Below are 23,022 nucleotides of genomic sequence, written 5' to 3'. Positions count from 1 at the left end.
CCTGAAACTACTTTCCCCCTTGATTTGGGATTCAAAGTCTCTGGGTAATTGTGCTGCTTCTTTTATCATTACTCTTCCTCCCCCTTCCACATCGGAGGCAACAGTGATGCCAGTGCCTGCCAATAGCTCTGCTCTTGCCTTTGAACATTCTTTAGGGTATCCTCCAGATCTGATTTTTGTATGTGGAATTGTTGTGACTGGACAGGGCAGCCCCTTGGCATGCAACTTCAGAGGTGAGCCAAAATATCTTTTGAGGTCAGTATGACATAACATGATGTTGTGCCACGGCAGATTGTGCTATAATCCAACAATGCCATGTCATCATGCTGTGATGTAAATGTCATGATGCACAAATATGTCTGAGGACAAACTTTAAAAGGTGGCATCCCAAAATCCCCATTTGGCTCTAAAGTAGTCTCAAATTCACCTCTCCCTCTCTCATAAAGTAAGAGAGGCTACTTTAATTTTTAACTGCTGCAGGCCTTCAGTTTACTGTGTACCCCATGTGTAGAAACCCATGTATTCATTAGGCTTACAAAATATTGTACATCAAGTTTGCCTTCTGAAATGCTTGCTTTATTTCTTTTCAGAGACCAATATCATAGTGCACCACAAACAACTTCCAAGTAATTTTGCTACAATGCCTCATTCTTTCAAAACCTCTACTGGTGCTTAACTCTCCTGTTACACCCATGAACAAGATAGGGCCTCTTCCAAGCCTACAATCAAACACACACTTTGACCTGCTTCTAGCCAAACTCCAAAAGTGCTTAGTCACTTAAGTTACAGGCCATGTACAGGCCTGGCCAAGGTCAGTTCCCAAGTCTGTCATTTATTCTGCTCTGCTGTTGACATGCTGGGGATAAACTATTGACATGGCTTGGAGATTGGTTGCTGTACTTCTAAACCTCCTGCCTTTTAGAGATAAATGCATTATAAAACTGAAGTGACTTTGTTAGCATAACATAACGTGATCCTTAACTCACAAACCATAAGAACGTATTACAAAGGCTAAAACTCCACCCAAACATTACCCGACTTGCTAGAGAAAGTATAAGAGTGTCAGAAATGTAGGCGAACTTGCAAAATGGTCCAGGTTGTGTACAACATCATGAACTTGCAACTCAAACAGCATGGTAAACAAGTTTATCTAACAGGGAAAACTTTGAAAGGTAACATGTCTCAATCGTTCAATGCAATATCAAATCCTCCTATCAATTCCTGCAAAGCTACGTTAAGCACTATCATTCACTTAATTGAGTACAGTATTTAGGCAGGATTTTTGCATGTAATATCCATAGCTGTTTTCAAATTAGTAAAAAAAAAGACACCAATTTCTCATTATTCAAAATAAACCTTAAAAGCAACATTTTCAAAAAATTTCCAAATACAAATTTACAAGATGGACAATATGTATAAAGGGACTTGATCGGATAGTGTAAATAGTAGAATAGTGAATCTCTCAAATGGCTATCAGTAAACACTTAAGTGACAATAGTGTTTGTGCCCCTTCTGTGTTCTTTTTGGGTACGTCTACACTGTAATTAGACACCTGCAGCTGGACCGTGCCAGCTGACTCAGGCTCACAGGGCTTAGGCTAAGGAGCTGCTTAACTGCAGTGTAGACATTCAGGCTCGGGATGGAACCTGACCTTGGGGACCCTCCTGTTTTTGGGTTCCTAGAGCCCGGGCTCCAGTCTACACTGCAATTAAACAGCCCCTTAGCCCAAGTCAGCGGGCATGGGCCAGCCACAGGTTTATAACTGGCATGCAGCCATACCCTCTCTGAATATCCTAGCAAACGTCTAGAGGAGAGGAGGAGGAATGCTTGTGTAAACAGCACATTTTGAACTCATGTGAGTATCTGCACTGTAAATTAGGGCCTAATCCTTCAATGGTAGGCCCCTACACATCTAATGAGCCCCATCTGGAAATACTGTACCTGGATTTGGATCTGATATGAAGGATAGCACTGCGAATAGTACATTTCTCTACAACACCACGCTGGGACATGAGTTCATTGTCTCAGAGGAAAGAATGGAACTTATTGAATCACCAACACTGCTTCCTGAAGGCACTTTGTTTTCCTAAGTATCCCTTTACTAACCAGGACTGATTGTACTTAGTTTATATTTGACAAGATCATATTCCAATGAGATATGGCTGCCAGGGCAGGACAGGCTTAATTTTTCCTGGCTGAATAACTTACATATGCTGTAATCTACATGAGTGCCACTGACTTTTAAAGGCTCACTTAGCCACTGAGCTGCTCCCCCGTAGGCAGACACCTTGATATGGTACAACTGCCAAGATAAATAAAGTTTTAGGCTTTGCAAATATAAGAGCAATCATTTTCAAAATATTTAATTTCATTGGGCTTCTTGGAAGTACAGTGCAGTTATTAGAACCTCTGGTCATTTATTCATTTTACAATTGCTCTGAAGAGTAACCCTTGATCATATTTTGTAAAATCTGAATAAATACATCAAAAAGTTTTAACCAATATTAACTAAAGCAGCCAAATGGTATTCTGTTCTAAAAATGGTTTTGTATCAAACAGAAAATCTAATGCATGCTCTCCATGATGTGCTGATTCTGCAGGGCTGACATTAGTGAAAATAATTAAATATGTATTTGTCACTAAAATAAGCAGATATGACTGAATATATGCAGATATGTGGCATAAACAGATGTTTTTACAGTCAGTTGTCACAGTAGAATGACACACTGATTTTTGTAACATTTCTTTGAATATCTTCCAGCTTGTCCACATCTTTCTAGTATTGAAGTGCCCCCAAATAACCTTAGTATTCCAGGTGCAGTGTCACCAGTCACGTGGAGAAGGGACTAATACCTTCCTTCTCCATGACATGCTGCCTTTGCGTATACAGCTTAAAATAGCATTAGCTATTTTGCTGCCATATCACATTTCAAGTGCATGGGTCTGATTCTGCTCCCAGGAGAGTTTGGCAACTGACTTCAGTGGGCGTACCATCACGTCTTATATCTAATATGCTGACTCCTATCACTCCTATGTTTCTTTGATATTATTACTGGTGGTCAAGTTTCTTCCTTTCATTTTAAACATTTAGGTTGATGATTTCAGCCCTGTGTGTCAGCTTGGCTTTGTCTCAGATACAGATTATTTAGAGTCAAATTGTGAATCCCTTACTTGCACTGGTGAGCAGTTACTCATATGAGAGTGGCAACACTGATTTCTGTCCCCCAGTAATTATTTCCAGTCCATATTTGTAACTTCAACTAACTACTTTGTTTTTCTCTGTCATCACTTGCTCTTGCATCACCTCATTTCACCATCACCGGCTGATTTAAATATACTGTGTGCCTCTTCTACATTTAATTAATGGACATGGATCTACCACTACTTCCTACGTCATCTCATTAGATGCCTCCTCCCTGAGCTCTCTGAGGACAAAAAAAAGGGTGATGGTAAAATGAGACACAGTTTTCTGTCCATGTGCCAATGCTCATGTCTACACCAATTTGAATGCTATTTTTAAAAAAGAGGTTTACAAAATTAGTAGGCAAGGAAATGCAGTAACTGTAATGTTTTGTTTTAGCAAAGCATGGTGTGGAAGTAGATGTTTTTCTCCCACAATGGTTTTAATGGTTTTACAGTAGTCTCTCGTGAAGTTATATTTGAAAATTTCAATAGAATTGGTCTGGTATGTTTTGTTCTTAAAAAAGCCAAGCTGTTTATTGCTCATGGTTCTGTTAACCTAGAGAAGTTCCCCCCTCCCTCCCTTAACATGTGCATAACTCCATCAAAGATCTAGTTGAACTTGGGCACTCCAGACTGCTGTGAGGGGATTCACACACTGATCTTTAAGCCTCTGGAGTGTGAACAAAATCCAGGCACTGCCCTGGCTTCAGGTAGGCACACTCGAAGTGCAAATTCTTTGTCTAGCACCCTCCCCCGCGAGCTGAGACCCCCATGCTCTTGACTTAATCTCATGAGAAACACATGCAACTCAATACAAAAATAATAACCCTTACACACATTTCCCTGCCTTAGTTTCCTCATCACTCTAGAACATTCTCTGCTGTGTCCAGGATCCTTCTGTTGAAGCTCATGTCTTGACTTCTGAACCATGGAGCCTCTTTCCTTAGGTCAGCTTGTGTTCTCTGAGCTTGGTTGGTTCTGCAGCGAAATCTAGTCCTCCTGCTTTGAAAGCATGCCTATCTCTTCACATCTCCTGCCCAACTTCCCATGTCTCTCTCCAAGGCCTTCCCCTTAAGAGTCCTTTTAAAAACTCTTGCTTTGTTACATCTGTCCCTTTGTCCAGTTGGAGGATTTTCCACTTGTTCCATTTCTTCCTCCCTGCAGACAAGTTGGAGGAAGTAGCTTTTTCCAGCCTCATCAGCCAACCTGTCATTCAGGTGTTTCATAGGAACAACTTCATAATATGGACCAGAATTCATAATTTGCATAGACAGATCCCCCAAACTGTCACAAACTCTACCAGAGATTTTTGTGTGTTCCCCCCATTCCATTGTGATGTTGAGCTAATGGATTTGCATAGCTGTCCTGGCTCCACTGCCTGTTGGGCCAGAAGTCACCACAAAGGAGGGAGAAGAATTTGCCTCACTGCATCTGAATGCATGTAGAAAATTTATAATTATAAGCCAAGTAGCAAGTTTCCCCCCGCACATATTTGGACTTGGGGGTAGGGGGAGGGGAGAGGGGTTGTTTAGTTAACATGCACTGAACGAAACCTGGACTTCTGGATTGCTACTGGGGATTAATATTTACTACTCAAAGCAGAGATTATTGAGTAAATTAAATGGAGTAGTTCTCTACAAAATAAGAGCAGCTGTTCAGCCCTCACAATCTCTACCAGGCCATGTAGGCTCCATAGCAGTCTGACCAAGTTAGAGGAAATATGAACATGAACCAGAAGCGCCAAAGAAAATAAAAATCTCCAGCACAATGAGATTTAGAGCTGTATGCTGGGAGTTGAGATCTGTAAATACACAAACCAAGCCTTGGGCATCTCAGGTCCATCCATCCACCTAACACAGCCAACAGCAATTATTGCAACCTTAGTAATACTCCAGGTATATAGACTGACCAATCTTAGGCCAAAACTACAATCAACTGTGCGTAAGAAACGTTAAACAAGAACAAAATATGCAGTGTCGGGGTGGGAGAGAAATGATATCTTTCACTGCTGTGGGATGCTCTCGTCTCTCAGCCCAGCTCTCACTGCATCGTTGTGCTTCTAGTGCTGATGGCTGGGTGGAATCGCTCATGGGGAAAGCCTGATAAGTTCTGGCTCTTAAAATTCTAACCTGGGGAAGCATTCAAGTTGAGTAGCATCAAAACAATCCCTCCCCACCCCCACTGAGGTTTAGTGTTCCCAGAAGATAAGGGATACTCCCCTCATGGACTATAGGAAGGTTGGAGATAGGATGTTTAACAAGATTGTAATAGTAGCCTTTTTTCCCCCTAGGCATCAAAACAGCTTCCTTAAAGACAGATGGCAACCCACTCCCCGAAAGGGAAACCTCTGATAATCTGAAGCAACACCAGATCCAGGACACTGATCTAAATCATAGGTTGTAGCTCAGAGCACTCCTTATGCCTTTAGAACTTCAGTGAGCAATATCAGCTTGAAATTCAAAACAAAGAAGATAAAGTGTTGTTCCCTCAAGATTCTGCTGTGTCACCATGGAGGCACACAATATAGTTCAGATATGAGTGGTTTTATGGGCAAAATAGTCACTGTTTTAGACTCATTATGCCAGATGCTGATCTCAGTTACATAAGTTTTCTATAAGTGTAACTTCAATAACAACTCCCTGACTTCAATAACAACTCCTGGTTCTCACTAGTGTAAGATCAGAATCACACAATCATCTCCGACTACAGTATAACAGAATTCATGCCCCCTTTCCATTAAAAGATGCATTGTTTCTCCCCAAATCATGTGATTATGTGAGACTCTCAGTTTTCATTTTCCAAAAAGTAAATTTCTAACCCTCACAGAACCACCACCCCCTAGATCCCTAGCCGTACCCCTTTGCTGTCTGCAGTGCTAGAAATCAGATTATGCAGGGTCCTAGCATGAGTAGGCTAAGATGCAGGGCTCCCTGTACCTTCTTGTTCACCACACCACATTATTTATCTTTGCAATCACACTTGTGGTGCTGTATTTCCAATATGCAAATACTACGGTAACTAATTACAGAAAAGGTAAATGTCAGGACTTTAATGGTATTTCAGTATTCACGTTTCAGACTGACATCTCACTTTTACAATATGCTAGTTTGTTTTATTGCTTTACTCCCTTTTCATTCTCCCTCTAAACTACAGTATAACAGCTAGAATGTTTTTACACCTGCTGGTGTCTGTGTAAAATGAGTGCAATATTTAAATGTGAAAATAGGTACATCTAATGTTCAGTTGGAATGTAAGAGGCATCATGCTAGGGGGCAAGTTAAAATTGTTTCATTTCATAATTGTAAATTGCACCCCACATTGTCCCGGTATGTACTGAGTAGGAGGCAAGAGTTTGAGGACTAAAAATTTAAGAGCCTGATTCAAAGACTCACAGAGATTTCAATGGGCTTAGGCCTCAGGAGAATCAGATAGGATCTGGCTAAACGAGAAAAGACACAATGATCAGTTGTTTAAGGAGAAACATTTCAGACGGGAGACTTTAGCCTTCACTCTGTTTCTCTTTCTTAAAGAAAATTGTTGATATCCCAAGTGCAGTCATGCATATCTTGCTGACAGACTGCTTGCTTATCACACATACAGTTCTAGCCAAGAAGAGGGTAAAATTACATTTTCCCACAATATCTTCTTTTCCCCAAGACAATTCAATGCAATGAAAGGCTGTGTCTTAACTAGAGTCATGGAGATTGAAACTATCTCATGCTTCATTATCTTTCAGTAATACCTAATAGGACTCTATGGAGATGCTGGAAACCGAATAGGCTTGGGCAACTGAGAAATTGCTATAATGGAGACAACAATGTTGAGTTTGTTTTCTTTTAAACAGGCATAAACCCAGTATTATTTTGAATAATGGCTCTTGGAGAGGGATATATAAATATTATTATGGGCATGCCTTGTTTATTACTGTTAATGACACATGATAATAAGAAATGGTGCTCTATCAGTCATAGCTATGATATACTGGAAATATTTAAATGTAACACTGCCGCGTACTGTGAGGTTCAGAACTGGATGATACCAGACAGAAGTGATCTATTTGAGCAACATTCAGAACTTTCAGCCTGAAACTGGATATGTTAAAATTCATGCACCTTTGAGGAGATTCACGGGTGCACAATTCAACATAATACCCTCTGCAGATCCTATGCTGTATTGCGGCTGATGTGGGATACTTAAAATTTGGTCAAAATCTTTGAATATTACAGTCCCTTAAAACAAAGCTTTTTAAGAAAAGGAACAGAAATTAAAATATACATCTCACATGTCTGGAAATGTTTATAATGGATTAGGAAACTTAAAATCAAGATTCATAAAACCTGCTCTTTCTATCTCTAACTACACAGGTTGTAAATGTTCCCACACAAGAGACTGACTCAGCAAAAACTTTCTAAAAACTATTATGTGACCTACCTGCCTATGAACTTTCCTCTTCTGTTCTCTTGCTGGCTGTAATCCTGCCTGCAGAATTGAGCATGAATGACATAGCCTTGCATCACGAATGTCACAAGGACTAGGGGAGGAATCCTTCCACCAAGATCATAGATGGGCAGTAAACTGCTCTACTGTTGCACTTCATCCAAATGACTGAAGTAGCCACCATATTCTGGCAAACACACCTTTGTAGGAGGTTTGACAGAAGGATACATATAGTTGAGATCCCCTGAAGAACTGAGTGCTAAGATGTACAAGGGGCATGCACCCCCTGCAGACTCAATCATAGAATATCAGGGTTGGAAGGGACCTCAGGAGGTCATCTAGTCCAACCCCCTGCTCAAAGCAGGACCGATCCCTGACTAAATCATCCCAGCCAGGGCTTTGTCAAGCCTGACCTTAAAAACTTCTAGGGAAGGAGATTCCATCACCTCCTTAGGTAACGCATTCCAGTGTTTCACCACCCTCCTAGTGAAAAAGTTTTTCCTAATACCCAACCTAAATCTCCCCCACTGCAACTTGAGACCATTACTCCTTGTTCTGTCATCTGCTACCACTGAGAACAGTCTAGAGCCATCCTCTTTGGAACCCCCTTTCAGGTAGTTGAAAGCAGCTATCAAATCCTCCCTCATTCTTCTCCTCTGAAGACTAAACATCCCCAGTTCCCTCAGCCTCTCCTCATAACTCATGTGTTCCAGTCCCCTACTCATTTTTGTTGCCCTCCGCTGGACTCTTTCCAATTTTTCCACATCCTTCTTGTAGTGTGGGGCCCAAAACTGGACACAGTACTCCAGATGAGGCCTCACCAATGTCGAATAGAGGGGGACGATCACGTCCCTTGATCTGCTCGCTATGCCCCTACTTATACATCCCAAAATGCCATTGGCCTTCTTGGCAACAAGGGCACACTGTTGACTCATATCCAACTTCTTGTCCACTGTAACCCCTAGGTCCTTTTCTGCAGAACTGCTGCCGAGCCATTCGGTCCCTAGTCTGTAGCTGTGCATTGGATTCTTCCGTCCTAAGTGCAGGACTCTGCACTTGTCCTTGTTGAACCTCATCAGATTTCTTTTGGCCCAATCCTCCAATTTGTCTAGGTCCCTCTGTATCCTATCCCTACCCTCCAGCATATCTACCACTCCTCCCAGTTTAGTGTCACACTGTCCTTCCTTCTCTTATACAGTAAGGTGAAAGAGTTCTTTTGCAGAGGGTCTCTACACCTGTGGAGTAGGGGGTCAAGATTTGCCCCACACAACTGGAACAAAACAGTTGTAAAATGGAAATTCTTCTTGATGAGAAATGGATCCTTTTACACCCCCTTTACACCAAAATCAAGCCATGTTAAATAACATTACTTTTGATCTCCAGGTATGCAATGAAAAAGAACAGAATGGGGAGTAATGGTCTCAAGTTGCAGTGGGGGAGGTTTAGGTTGGATATTAGGAAAAACTTTTTCACTAGGAGGGTGGTGAAACACTGGAATGCGTTATTTAGGGAGGTGGTGGAATCTCCTTCCTTAGAAGCTTTTAAGGTCAGGCTTGACAAAGCCCTGGCTGAGATAATTTAGTGGGAGATTGGTCTTGCTTTGAGCAGGGGGTTGGACTAGATGACCTCCTGAGGTCCCTTTCAAACCTGATATTCTATGATTCTATGATCTCAGGCTGATAGAATCCTTGTCCAGGGGACCAGGATTCACACTGACACACGTTAGCATTTACTGTTTGGCTATGAGGGCCCCTTCTGTCTCCCAATCTTGGGAGCTTCTAGCACTGCTCTTTCTGTAGGCTTCCATACTCCCTATTATCCTCCTCTAACCTATTTAATTTTGACAAAGTCCCTGTTTCCAAGTTCTTACCTTACTCACTCATGGAGAGGTATTAACTGGGCCTATTCAAAAATATTACTGTTATGATTATTGGATGTGACCAAACAGCTTGAGCAAATGAAAGCCTACTAAAAATTTAAAGCACGTATATATATTCAAAGAAATGCAGTCCTTTCAAGAGATTTGGTTCTCTGACTTTATTCTGAACCCATGATGTGTGATTGTGTTCAAAATTTAGATTACTTTTTCTCTGTCCATACGCCTTTCTACACTTTTTTGCTTTACATATACCAGTATATAATCCAAAATTAACAATTATAAAAGAAACTTAGAAAATCAAATTTAAATCATTATTTGACCTTTCATTGATTTTGAAGTCCGAAAGCTAATAAATAGTTACATAACAGTTAAATTAATGTCACTTTGTACTTTAAAGAGACAAAACTGCTTACCTAAATTGTTCATGTGAAAGACTGTACTGTGTTTAAATCAGTGATTCTCCTAGATCAGTGGTCAGCAACCCACTGACCGCGATCGACTGCTTGATCCTGGGGACTCTCCCAGTTGATTGCAATCTCCGGTGGTGTAGCGGGGTTGCTGCTAAGGCCAGCTCCCTGCCTGCTGCAGCCCCACGCCACTTCTAGAAGCGGCCAGCACATCCCTGTGGCCGTGGGGTGAGGAGGGGTCTCTGCATGCTGCTCCTGCCTGCAAGCACTGCCCCTGGAGCTCCCATTGGCTAGGAATGGGGAACTGTGGCCAATGGGAGCTTTGGGGCCGTGCCTGCAGAGAGGGGCAAGCGTGCAGATCCATGTGCCCCACGCCCCCTCTCAGGGGCTGCAGAGGCATGTTGGCCCTTTCTGGGAGTGGTGCGGGGCCGGGGTAGGCAGGGATGTTGTGGTACAGGAGAGAGTGCGGGGTGCTGGCTCTGGGAGGGGGGGTCAGGGCTGGGGTAGGCAGTTGGGGTGCGGGGTATGGGGTGCTGGCTCCAGGAGGGGGCTCAGGGCTAGGGGTTGGGGTGCGGCCTCCCGCTGGGTGGCACTTACCACGGGCAGCTCCCAGGCGGCGCTGCAGCCTTCTCCTGCACCCGAACACCCTCCCAGAGCTTGCACCCCTGACCCCCTCCTGCACCAAGCCCCTACCCCAGCCCTGACCCTCCTCTCGAGCCAGCACCCCAAACCCTCTGCCCCAGCCCTGACCCTCCCCCCAAGCCAGCACCCCAATCCCCCTGCCCCAGCCCTGACCCTCCTCCCAGAGACAGCACCCCATACCCCCTCCTGCACCCCAAGCCCCTGCCAAAGCCCTGACCCCCACCTCAGAGTCAGCACCCTGTACCTGCTCCTGCACCACAAACCCCTGCCCCAGCTCTGACCCCCCTCCCAGAGCCAGCATCCTGCCCCTCCCTGCACCCCAATCCCCTGCCCCAGGCTCAGCCCAGAGCCTCCTCCCACACTGCAAACCCCTTGGCCCCATCCCAGAGCCGCACCCCTTCCCGAACCCCAACCCCATCACAGCCCAGTGAAAGTGAGTGAGGGTGGGAAAGAGTAAGGGACGGAGAGAGGGGGGATGGAATGAGCGGGGCAAGGCTTTGGGGAAAGGGTGGGGTAGATCCTGGGTTGCCCTTAAATTCAAAAAGTGATCTTAGACATAAAAAGGTTGGAGACCACTGTCCTAGATACACGCCTTTACTGCAACATTTGAAATCATTGGGAGCACTTCCAGGATGTGACCATATACCGATCTTGGGAAAATACACACACAAGTAGGGTAGAAATAGGGATAGTGCATCCTGTATTTATATTATATATAAACGTAAACTAGAAAGGTTTTGTCAAAACAAAACTGCTCATTATAATCATGAGGATGTACTGTAGTTTGAGATGTAATAATGAATTTCTTTGCTTTGGCTCAGGCTGCAAAAAAAAAAAAAAAAAGTTACGTTCCAAGACTATAAGAATAAAGCATGCTGAGACAAAAAAATAAACTCATTTTAAAATAAAATTTCAGAAGATCATGAAATGTGTGGTTTCCCATGTATTGTCTCAGCACATATATCCCAGAAATTGTTCTGAGCTTATGGTCTGGAAATGAGTGTAGTTGCAGGTACTGGAAGGCACACACAACTATGGAGCCAGGATGCTAAGCTGCCTTATTTCCAGTGGTTGGTGACTTTTGGTAAGGAAAGAGGGAATAGGTTGATGGTAAGAAAAGGTCACAGGGTGAGGGCGCTGGGAGATTGTGGGAAGGCACTGGAGAACTCGTGGCTTTCAACTGCAGGGTTACAACACACTAAATGATACCTTGAATGGGAAGCTCACTTGAGGTCTGCCTTACTCCCTGAACCATGTTAGCTAACTCATGTGATTTCAACCATATCCCATAAATGAGAGAGGAGGGTTTTTTGTCTTGATAGCAGGACAAGTTAGTAGGAAAATTGAGCTATAATTTGTGTTAACCTGCGAGTGAAGACAAGCCCTAGAACAGAGGTCCCCAAACTGTGGGGCATGGAGGAACATTCGGGGGGGGCGCGGCTGAGGCTTGGCCTCGTGCCTGCCGTGGCCCCAGCCTCAGCCTCTTTACCCCTGTCTGTGTCACAGCCTTCCGGAGCCGAGGCTCTGCTCCCGGCTCTGCCAGGAGGGAAGCAAGGGGGAGGGGAAGGGCGGACAGGAGTAAGGTGGGGCATGAGGTTAAAATTTTTGGGACTTCTGCCCTAGAAAGATAATCGAAGAGCTGTAACTCTTGACTAAGGGGGAATATGATAGAGGTCTATAAAATCATTAATAGTAAGGAGAAAGTGAATAGGGAAGTATTATTTACCACTTCACATAACACAAGAATTAGGGGGTCACCCGATGAAATTAACAGGCAGCAGGTTTAAAACAAACAAAAGGAAGTACTTCACACAACACACAGTCAACCTACGGAACCTGTGTCAGGGGGACGTTGTGAAGGCCAAATGTATGACTGGATTCACAAAGAATAAGTTCATGGAGGATAGGTACATCAATGACTTTTAGCCTAGATGGGCAGGGACATGACCCCATGCTCCAAGTGTCCCTAAACCTCCAACTGAAGTCTTTAAACCATGATTTGAGGACTTCAATAGCTCAGACATAGGTGAGAGGTTTTTTTTGCAGGAGTGGGTGGATGAGATTCTGTGGCCTGCGTTGTGCAGGAGGTCAGACTAGATGATCATAATGGTCCCTTCTGACCTTAGTATCTATGAATCTATGAACTGCCAGAAACTGGGATTGAAAGACAGGGGGCGGATCACATGAAATTGCTTTGTTCTGTACATTCCCTCTGAATCATCTGGCACTGGCTGCTGTCAGAGACAGGATACTGGGCTAGATGGACCACTGATCTGACTGAGTATGGCTGTAATGTTCTTATTGGACAGGTAAGAGACCAGATAATATTCTGAAAATACATATTAACACTAAATAAAAATCTGTTACCCACCTTTTCGTATCTGTTGTTCTTCACGATGTGCTGCTCATGTTCATTCCATTCTAGGTGTGCATGTGCCCACGTGCGTGGTTGTCGGAGATTTTTGCCTTAGCGGTATCCATAGGATCGGCTGTGATGCCCCCTTGAGTGCCGCGCTCATGCTAGGGACATAAATAATGTGTAAAAACAATAACCGTGTATCTGATTAAAATTCTATCGGTTACACGGTTAAACGTTTAACCCGGGAAGTAGGAATGTGGGGCAGCGGAGGTGTTGCAGCACTTCAACGTTTTACACGGAGCTCCGCTGCTGGCCCCACACCCGGGATCTTGGCTGCCGACCCGCGCCCAAGGTCCTGGCTGCCAGGACCTCTGGTGCACCAGGATGCATGGCACAGGCAGCAGCAGACAACCAGGTGCACGGGGTTGGCAGCCAGGATCCCGGCAGAATTTAATCGTTAACAGAAAAGCTTAATGCTTATCGGTTATCCGGTTAAACTTTTACATCCCAGGCTCACGTGTCAGTATATCTGGCGCTGCTGGCCCTACGACCTCTCAGTTCCTTCTTGCCGGTAACTCCAATAGAGGGCAAGGGAGCGGGTAATGGAATGGACATGAGCAACACATCTTAAAGAACAGTTACGAAAAGGTAGGTAAGTGGTTTTTCTTCTTTGAGTGCTTGCTCATGTCGATTCCGTTCTAGGTGACTCACAAGCAGTGTCCATGGAGGTGAGCTCAGAGTTCATCATCAGGCAGCTTGCAGCACTGCTCTGTCAAAGCCAGTGTTGTCTTGAGTTTGCTGGGTAAGTGCATAATGAGACATGAACGTGTGGACAGACGACCAGCTAGTGGTCCTACAGATCTCTTGGATTGGCAACTGGCCCAGCAAGGCCGCTGACAACACTTGTGCCCTAGTCGAGTGTGCCGTCATGATTGCTGGCGGAGGAACTTTTGCCAGCTCACAGCAGATGCAGGCCGTGATCCAGGACGAAATCCTTTGAGCAGACATTGGGCGACTTTTCATTTTGTCTGCCACAAACAACTGCTTTGACTTACGGAACGGCTTCGTTCTATCTTTGTAGAAGGCCTACTTCTGACGTTCAGGGAGTGCAGCCTGCGTTCCTCATCTGACATATGAGGCTTTGGAAAGCGGATGAGTAAGTATATGTCCTGTCCTGTGTCGTATGAAACAGGGAAACTATTTTAGGCAGAAACACCGGGTGCGGTCGCACCTGGATCTTATCCTTGTAGAAGACCATATAGGGTGATTCTGAACCACCCTGATCTCAGACACCCTGTGGGCCAACGTTATTGCAACCAGGAATAAAACCTTCCAGGAGAGAGGAGAAAGCCAAAAGCTCAAAGGGAGGCCCCAGGAGCCTCGACAGCACAAGATTCAGGTCCCAGGGAAGGACGGGATCCCGGACGCGTGGGTACAGATGTTCCAGACCTTTCAAAAACTGGCCCATAATGTCATGAGCAAAGATCGACCTGACTTGGAACAGAAAGTGGAAAGCTGAGATAGTGTCTAGGTGGACCTTGATCAATGTCAGGGACAAACCTTGGAGTTTGAGATGCTGCAGATAGTCTAGGATCTCCTGCAGCGAGGCCCGGACATGCCGTTCCGAGGCCCAGCCATGAATCTTTTCCACTTGGCGAGGCAAGTCGTGCTGGTGGAGGGGTGTTCCACTACCCAACAAGACCTGCTGAACTCAGGCCGAGTATTCCCATTCGTCCGCATTCAGCCATGCAGTAGCCATGCGGTCATGTGCAGTGCCGCCAAGTTTGGGTGCAGCCACGTGGCCCAACAACTGCAGCAGATGAGAGCGGTGGTGAGCGGGTGGTTCTTCACATGGGAGATCAGGTCCGACATGACTTGAAAACGCGCTACTGGAAGGAACTGCCCCAATGAGCTGTATTCGTTGCATTGGCCTTCAGGTGGATTTTTTCTTGTTTATTAACAGGCCAAGGTTGCAGCAGGTGGAATGCACCAGATCGAGGCTCCTCTGCACTTGTTCCTGAGATCTGCCCTTGATAAGCCAGTTGTTGAGATATGGGAAGACCTGGACCCCTTGCCATCTCAGGTAAGCAGCCACTAGCGCCATACATTTTGTGAACACCCTTTGGGCCAATGAGAGGCCAAAGGGCCGTGCCATGAATTGAAAATGGCATCTGTCCACTATGAAACAGAGGAAACGTCTGTGACCTTGGAATATGGAAATAAGTGTCCTTCAAGTTGAGGGCGGTGTACTAGTCTCTCCGATCCAGGGAAGGCATGATGGAGGCCAGGGAGACCACGTGAAACTTCAATTTCCTGAGAGACTTGTTGAGGTGATGCAGGTACAGAATGGGTGTGAGGCCCCCTTTTGCTTTTGGGATTAGGAAGTACTGGGAATAGAACCCCTTTCCTTTCATGTCCCGAGGGACCTCCTCCTCCACCCCCCCCCCAAAACGCAGGAAGTTTCTGACCTCTTGAACGAGGAATTCCTTGTGAGAAGGGTCCCTGAAGAGGGATGGGGGTGGGAGGGAGGTGCAGCCAAGAATTTCAGGGTATAGCCCCGAGATGCTATGTCCAGCACTCAGCGGTCTGAGGTGACCTGCAACCTGGCCAAATGGTAGGGACAAAGATGTTTGAAGAAAGAACAAGGTGGATCTGGGGAGCTGACTGGGGCGTTGCTCTCGAGCACACCTTTAAAATGAGCACTTCTGGCCCCCAGGATACTTTGCCGGGCTGGGCTGTGCGGGTGAGTGGGAGGAGAAAGGGTGGCAACAACTCAAGTTCATGTCTCTATCCTTTCTCTTTGCAGACCCCTGATAAGACTGCCAAGGCCTTGGTGGTGGGGGCGCTGGAACTGTTTCCTTGCAGATTGTGGCATATGCATACCCAGCGAGTGAAGGGTGGCCCAAATGTCCTTTAACACAGTGGTCTCCAAACTTTTTGGCTTGCGCACCCCCAGGGCAAAGACCGGAAGACCTGCCGCAGATGCGCTGCTGACAGAAAAAGACCGGAAGACCTGCCGCAGACGTGCCGCCAACGGAACAGGACCGGAAGACCTGCCGCAGACGCGCCACCAGAGGGGAACACCAGCTGTGGACGTGCAAAGCTGCTACCAAAGAAAAAAGCAGTGGAGTGCCGTCCAGTGGTGCTCCTGCTGCTGTGCACCCCCTGGGATCATCTTGCGCACCCCAGTTTGGAGACCACTGCTTTAACACATGCAGCCTCGCATCTGTTTACTCCGCAGAGACCTTTCCCATCGAATGGGAGATCCTGGATTGAGGTCTGCATTTCTTGGGACAGGCCAGTGGTCTGAAGCCAGGAGTCCCATAAGTTAAAACTGTACCTGCCCAAGAGGCCTGGTGGTTCACTACCTGGAATTGCAGGCTGGCTGTTGAATAAATTTTCCTCTTGAAAAGGTCCAGTCTTTTGACCTCTTTATTTCTGGGAACTGAACTGGTGTGTCCCTGCTTGTCCTTTTTGTTGGCAGCAGAGATGACCAGTAAGCCCGGAGGTGGGTGCGTATATAGGTACTCAAATCCTTGGGCCAGGATTAAGTACTTCTTTTTGGCCCTTTTGGAAGTGGGAGGGATGGACGATGGGGTTTGCCAGAGGGCAATTTTCAGGACTCTGTCATGCACTGGTAGTGTCACACCGGCAGGGGTAGAGACCGAGAGCACACTGAACAAGGTGTCTGCTTGCTCAGCCATCTCCTCCACCTCTAGGCCCAAGTTCTTGGCCACCTGTCGAAGCAGGGCCTGGTGTTCCTTAAAATCGTCCAGCAGGCTGGCCCTTGAGGATCCCCTGTCCACCTTGTCCGGGGACAAAGACGATGATTGTACAGCTGGGGAGGCCACGGGACATTATCCCCCGTGGGGTTTTGGGGTGGGTACTGTCTCCGCTACCCCAACCTCCGAGTGCATTTCATGCACTGATACTGGTGCTGTCAACTGTTGCTCTGAGGTGGTGGCAGATAAGCACTGCGAAGCGGGCATCGGCATCACCGGCATGCCCCATGCACTCCAATACGGCCACTGGCCGTGCTGCCAAGGTGGAGTGGCCTCTGGTGCCCAGTTGTGCCAGTGGAGTCTCGCCAGTGCCGGGGGAACTGGTATCGCAGTGCTCCCATGGGGCAGGCTACAGAGATCTGCACCAGGAGGACACTGGCGGCAGGGCAAACGGTGCCTGTAGTATGGTGACTGGCGCCTCCCCCTAGGTGATCCGTGTCAAGATGGCGGGGACCGTGAACGCACTGCCGGTGACCAAGGGTGAGCCCCAGAGGATCTGGGCTGCGACACTGGAGATCTGCGGCTCAGAGATGGAGAGTGCTATCTTGGCTCAGGGGGATCAGCGGCCCCCCATTGTCCTCTGGGGCGTCTTGGAGGCTGGCTTGCCCTCGTAGGGAGCCTTTGCTGCGTCCTGTGGCACACGCGGTGCCGACAGCATGGGCAGAGGCCTCTGCTCTCTTGGCGCCAGGGGGAGCTTGGGAAGGTGTCGATGTTGCCACAAATTTGGGTCCCCTACTACTCCTGGGAGTCGGTGGTGGATCCTTTAAGGAGCTAAGGGCCCTGACTGGGGAGGCACGTCCACATGGCTCCAGAGTGGCCAGGCTGCCTGAACTGGGTCTTTTGCCCCATGCTGCATGGCCTTTTTTGCCTGGCGCTGGGGAGCCGTGCTTCTTAGTTTTCTTTTTGGGCACCGGCAACGGGGAGTGGTGCTGGGGGTGTGCTGTGCACCGAGGGTGTGCTGTGCACTGAGGCTGAGGTACCAGGGATCGAGTCTGGCTGGGATGGCTCAGAAGCCAGTCGGAGGGCAGCCTCTATGAAGAGAGCCCACAAACAAATAGCATGCTCTTTCTGAGTCCTGAGTCGAAAGGTTTTACAAACACAACACTTGTGATTCACATGTGATTCCCTCAAGCACTTGAGGCAGCTGCCGTGGGGAGCACTCACAGGCATAGGCCTGTTACAGTCTGTGCAGGGCTTAAACCCCAGAGACCGGGGCATGCCCAGTCTGGGGTGAAGTCCCCAATGGGACTCTGACTTCTAACTACACTTAACAACTACTTACCACTAACTACTATGAACAACTATTTACACGGCCCTAAGGCTCGGTGTCAGAAGAGATGAAACTGCTAGCCCTTGCTATACAAGCAAAGGTGTTCCAATTAACCACCACGGCGGTAAGAAGGAACTGAGAGGGCGTGGCGCCTGATACTTCGACGCATGAGCGCAGCACTCAAGGGGGGGGTGCCACAGCTGACCCTACGGATACCGCTACGGCAAAAATCTCCAATGACTGTGCACATGGAATTGACATGAACGAGCACTCGAAGAAGAACTGAAGTTCTTTTTGGTCTACATGTTTTTGAATTGTTTTTATTTTCATCAATTACTTTTTAAATAACCGTTGAAGGACACCTAATATATGGTAAACATTCCAGTGCTTCTTGCTATCCCCTCTCCACCAAATGGCCAATGAATATGTGCTGTGAACGGGCAGATCTACAGGTGGGAAATTGAGGTGGAGCAATTTCTGTGATACTTTGAGTACAGGGACTAACACATTTGTGTAAGGGTCAGGCACAATCTAGCCCTCTGTTTTTACTTAGTTCTTAGTTCAGGCAAAGCTGTCATTGACGTCCCAAGATTCAGTAATGATTTCAGGATTTGGCCTGTAATGAACATGGCATAGAAATAACTCTGAAAATTCAGTTGTATTATGTTCTCTAAAGACAGAGTAAGACTTACTCTAACTTCAAACTTAAGGGAGATGCTCAGACACAGCATACTCCTATAAAATCTTGACACTGACACTTCAATAATGAAAGGTTTTATAGGAAGCACTATTTGTTACCAAATGATAATACAGTAAAAACAAAACCCTCTTGAACAATAAGTGCTCTTCATTGCCTACACACAACTATGGTTTCTGAGTAAGTGATTAAATTAAAAATGGGATGAACTTTTTAATTTAACAAAGAACTCTTTTCTTTAAAAAAATATAACAAGGAAAATATCCCCCAAACAAAATAAAACAAAACAAAACCAATCAAAATGTTACCTGGTTGGTAGAAACTTGGTGAAAGTTCTCTGGCAACTGCTCTTGCAATATCACTTTCCTGGCGAGCAGCCTGAGCAGCCTGATCCGCAGCATCAGCTTTAGCTCTTGCATGTGCAGTTCTATACAGAGCAGAAAAGGGTTTATATGCACAGATGCCGTTTCATTAGTTACATTAATACACCCGAGAGCAAAGTATTATTGTCTTTGGAAAAGAAATGTTGAAGCATAGCCAGAAAATTATGCCTGTTGATTGTGAATAACTGCAAAACAGCAAACCTTCATACAAGTTACCATGACCCATGAAGTCTACACAAAATAATATTGGGACAATTATTGGTCTGCTATAATCAGTCTAGTTTGGAAGTGAATGGAAAATATCTTTGTTTGATGCTTTGGGGGATTTTTCTTCAGTCTGCTGAGCTGAAATTTGTATAAAGGTGGTTTTAATGAAGTACAGTCAGTAGGAAATATGGCCCAGCCTTAAAAGGTGGCATCATGCGAAGACAAAGCTGATCAGTTGCAGGGTTTTCTTGCCAGTGAACTCAAACAAGCAAATTTGTATTCATTTATTAAGAAAGATGGCAATACAAGCAAATACAATATAATGATTGCATACATTTACTTTTGATGAAAATATCATGCAAATTTATAAATAGATGCCAGTTTAAGCCTTGGTGTTGCAAAGTTTAGAGATCTAAAATAAACTGTTCCTAATAGATTCTAAAGGGCTTTTTACAGTACATCCACATTCTTCACTTTGAAAAAATAAAAAAATGTAACTGGCTTTGACAGAGGACATAACTGATCATACAGGTACAAAAGTACCATAATGGAAAAGAGATAGAGAAAAAATCATTAATGCAGTCAGAGAATCCTGATAAAACTTCCCCCAACATTTCAGCCACCACAAACAGCTTTACAAACCAAAATTATTAGAACTAGAAAAATATCCACCTCCAAGTACATGGGATGTCATCCAGATTATACCAACTATAATTGTACAGAATGTAATTTTCTTTTATATAACTCCTTTTACATTTAAGATATCTTGAAGTGCTTTGCAAAATAATGAATTATATTCAGCTAGTGTAATCACTATGTAGGCTGGGGTGGCCACATGCAGCTCTTCAGAAGTTAACATGCAGCGACTCCGGGGCTCGAGCTATAGGCACCAACTTTTCAATGTGCTGGGGGGTGCTCCCTTCTCAACCCCTAGCTCTGCCACAGGCCCTGCCCCAACTCCACCCCTTCTCACGCCCTCCCCTGAGCCTGCCACGCCCTTGCTTCTCCCTCCCCGCCCCCCCAGACTCCTGCATGCCACAAAACAGCTGATTGGGAGGTGCGGGGAGGGAGGGGGAGGCGCTGGGAGCAGGGTAGGGGAGCTAATGGGGGGCTGTTGACGAGTTACTGTGGCTCTTTGGCAATGTACTTTGGTAAATTCTGGCACCTTCTCAGGCTCAGGTTGGTCACCCCTGATGTAGGCAAATGAAGACAACATCCTGAACTCAACCTCCCCCCTCCCGCAGGTAACAGAAGAGTTTAGTAGTGCCCATGATAAAAAAAAATGTTGCTTATTTACTACAAAAATGTAATTATAGTATAAATATATAAACAAGCTAGATAAATGAGTAACCATGGTATTTTTGTGTCTAATATGGCAATATGTATGAATAAAAATACCTTCTGAAAAGAATTAAAGACACTACCACTGTTGGTATGGAAGTTCATAGAAACTAGTGGCATCGATTTTAAGACCACGGTGACCATTATGATCATCTACTTTGACCTTCTGTGTAACGCCATTCATAGACATTCACTTGGCAATTCCTGTATCAAGCCTGTTATTTCTGGATCAGCTAGAGTGTACTCTTTAGAAAGGCACCCACATTTGATTTAAACACTTGAAGTGATGGAATATCTAACACATCCCTAGGTAAATTGTTCTAATTGTTAATTATCCTCACTGTTAAAAATGTGTGGCTTATATATAGTCTGGTTTCCAGATGCTGGATCTTGCTCATGCCTTTGCCTATTAGTACAGGGCTCTTTTGTCTATCAGAAAGCTGTTCTTTTAAACATCTGAGGCCAAAATGTTTCCTAAAACACAATAATTAAAGACGATCAATTAAGCTATTCCAGTGGCAGTCGAACTACAGTCCTCTTGTACAATAAATATAGATCTATAGAAATGAGCATATATTATATACTCTGTGACTGTTCCTAGACCTGAGGCCCCCTAAATATCTACAGTTTGCATATTGGGGAAGTCAAGGAAATCACAGAAATGTAGGGCTGGAAGGAACTTCAAAGGCCATCTAGTCTAGCCCCCTGCACTGAGGCAGGACCTGAGAATCCCTGACAGGTGTTTGTCTAACCTGTTCTTAAAACCCCACAATGATAGAGATTCTACAACCTCCCTTGGAAGCCTATTCCAGTGTTTAACTATCCTTATAGTTAGAAAGGTTTTCCTAATATATAAAGTAAATCTCTGTTGCTGCAGTTGACATGGAGAACGACTGATCATCATTCTCTTTATAATATCAATAGTTCAGTTTTACTGTATTTGCTTTTATTACAAATTATATTTGGATTTAAATCAAAGGGTTTCAGTTTGAAAGAAGCCTTGGCTTTCTAAACTGTGGGTGCAACTAATGCCATTAGATGTATTCTTGCTTTTTTGATTCACTAGGGTAGTTAAATATCTAAATGACATCAGTTACACCCACAGAACTGTGGGCACAAAATCAGAGGCTTTTCAAAATCAGTTCCATTGATACAATCCTACAGATGTCCATCTGCTTATACCTGAAAAGTGACTTAAACGAGGTGTACTGTGGGCTGAAAAGCTTAAGCAAAATTAATTGGCATTCTGCACTAATCCTAAATGTGCTTTACATGTAGTGCCATATGTCTTCCATGCATCAGCTATTAGGGATCCAAAGCATACTGTATAACATTTATCTCAATTTAAATTCCATTTAAAACTCTCCATTATTTTATTTCTCCACAATATCCTCCTGTATGTTTACAATACCTGCCAGTTGAGGGTCATCTATAAATGTGATCAATGTACAATTTACTGTACTTCTCCAGCACATTATTAAAGATACTGATCTCAAAACAAACCTTTCTAGTAATCAGCTTTCTCCCCAGTATAAGACAAACCATTAATTATTCTGTTTTCCATCTATCAGAAATTTTTGAATAAACACTATAATATTCTTAGTAACCAGATAGCACAGGGGTGGGCAACATTTTTGGCTTAAGAGCCACATTGGGGTTCCGAACCTGTATGGAGGGCTGCTGCCCGGCAGGAGCTCACAGCCCCGCCGCCCAGAGTGCTGGTGACATGGCGAGCTGAGGCTGCGGGGGAGGGGGGCAGGGGCTAGCCTCCCCAGCCAGGAGCTCAAGGGCCAGGCAGGATGGTCCCGTGCGCCGGATGTGGCCCAGGGACTGTAGTTTGCCACCTCTGATCTCGTATGTCTGACTTAATCAGTTCTTAATGAACCTGTGCTCTTTATCAATCATGTGGCTCCTCCTAATTGCTTTCAAGCTGTTTCTTGATTCTCCTAAATAATGAGTAACATCACTTTCTTGAAGGTTATTATTCTCTTTCTAATTACAATCTTTGGAAAAACAAATGCCAAGCTTAGAGCTCAGAGTTCTGTGTCGTCAATAACAGTAGGTCCTGCTCTCACTAATTTCCTCTTTTCATGGAAGAACCTTTTTAACATTTGCTTTTTTCCTTTTACCCATTTAGTGCCGAATGCTGCAAAGCTCTGTGTAAACAAAACTCCCGTAGAAAGCAACAGTACATCCACAAATTGCAAGGTGTGAGGGTCATGATGAATGATGAAATGAAATGTTAAGGGAATCAATCACTTACATTTTATTTTACATATTTTTTTCTGACGTTACAACACACTTATAGAATCATAGAATATCAGGGTTGGAAGGGACCCCAGAAGGTCATCTAGTCCAACCCCCTGCTCCAAGCAGGACCAATTCCCAGTTAAATCATCCCAGCCAGGGCTTTGTCAAGCCTGACCTTAAAAACC

General features: G+C 45.0%; 1 protein-coding gene across 14 annotated transcripts in view; it reads right to left on the bottom strand.

The window, feature by feature from the left end:
- Positions 1 to 23,022, bottom strand: part of JPH1 (junctophilin 1) — a 115,664-nt gene that overhangs the window by 25,916 nt on the left and 66,726 nt on the right. For 9 of the 14 annotated variants that reach the window (XM_073330778.1, XM_073330780.1, XM_073330781.1 and 6 more), the window contains one exon: positions 18,965 to 19,083. The exons of 1 other annotated variant lie outside the window; for it this stretch is intronic. In XM_073330778.1, coding sequence (XP_073186879.1) covers positions 18,965 to 19,083 — 119 coding nt within the window. Of the gene's footprint in view, positions 1 to 11,350; positions 11,371 to 12,920; positions 13,069 to 18,964; positions 19,084 to 23,022 lie in introns of those variants that run through there. 4 more of the 14 variants (XM_073330788.1, XM_073330777.1, XM_073330787.1 and 1 more) reach the window with 4 other exon arrangements.

The sequence above is a fragment of the Lepidochelys kempii genome, chromosome 2 (assembly GCF_965140265.1).
Source record: "Lepidochelys kempii isolate rLepKem1 chromosome 2, rLepKem1.hap2, whole genome shotgun sequence".
NCBI lineage: Eukaryota > Metazoa > Chordata > Testudines > Cheloniidae > Lepidochelys > Lepidochelys kempii.
Note: the sequence above shows the minus strand (reverse complement) of the source record. Positions and strands in the feature narration are given on the sequence as shown.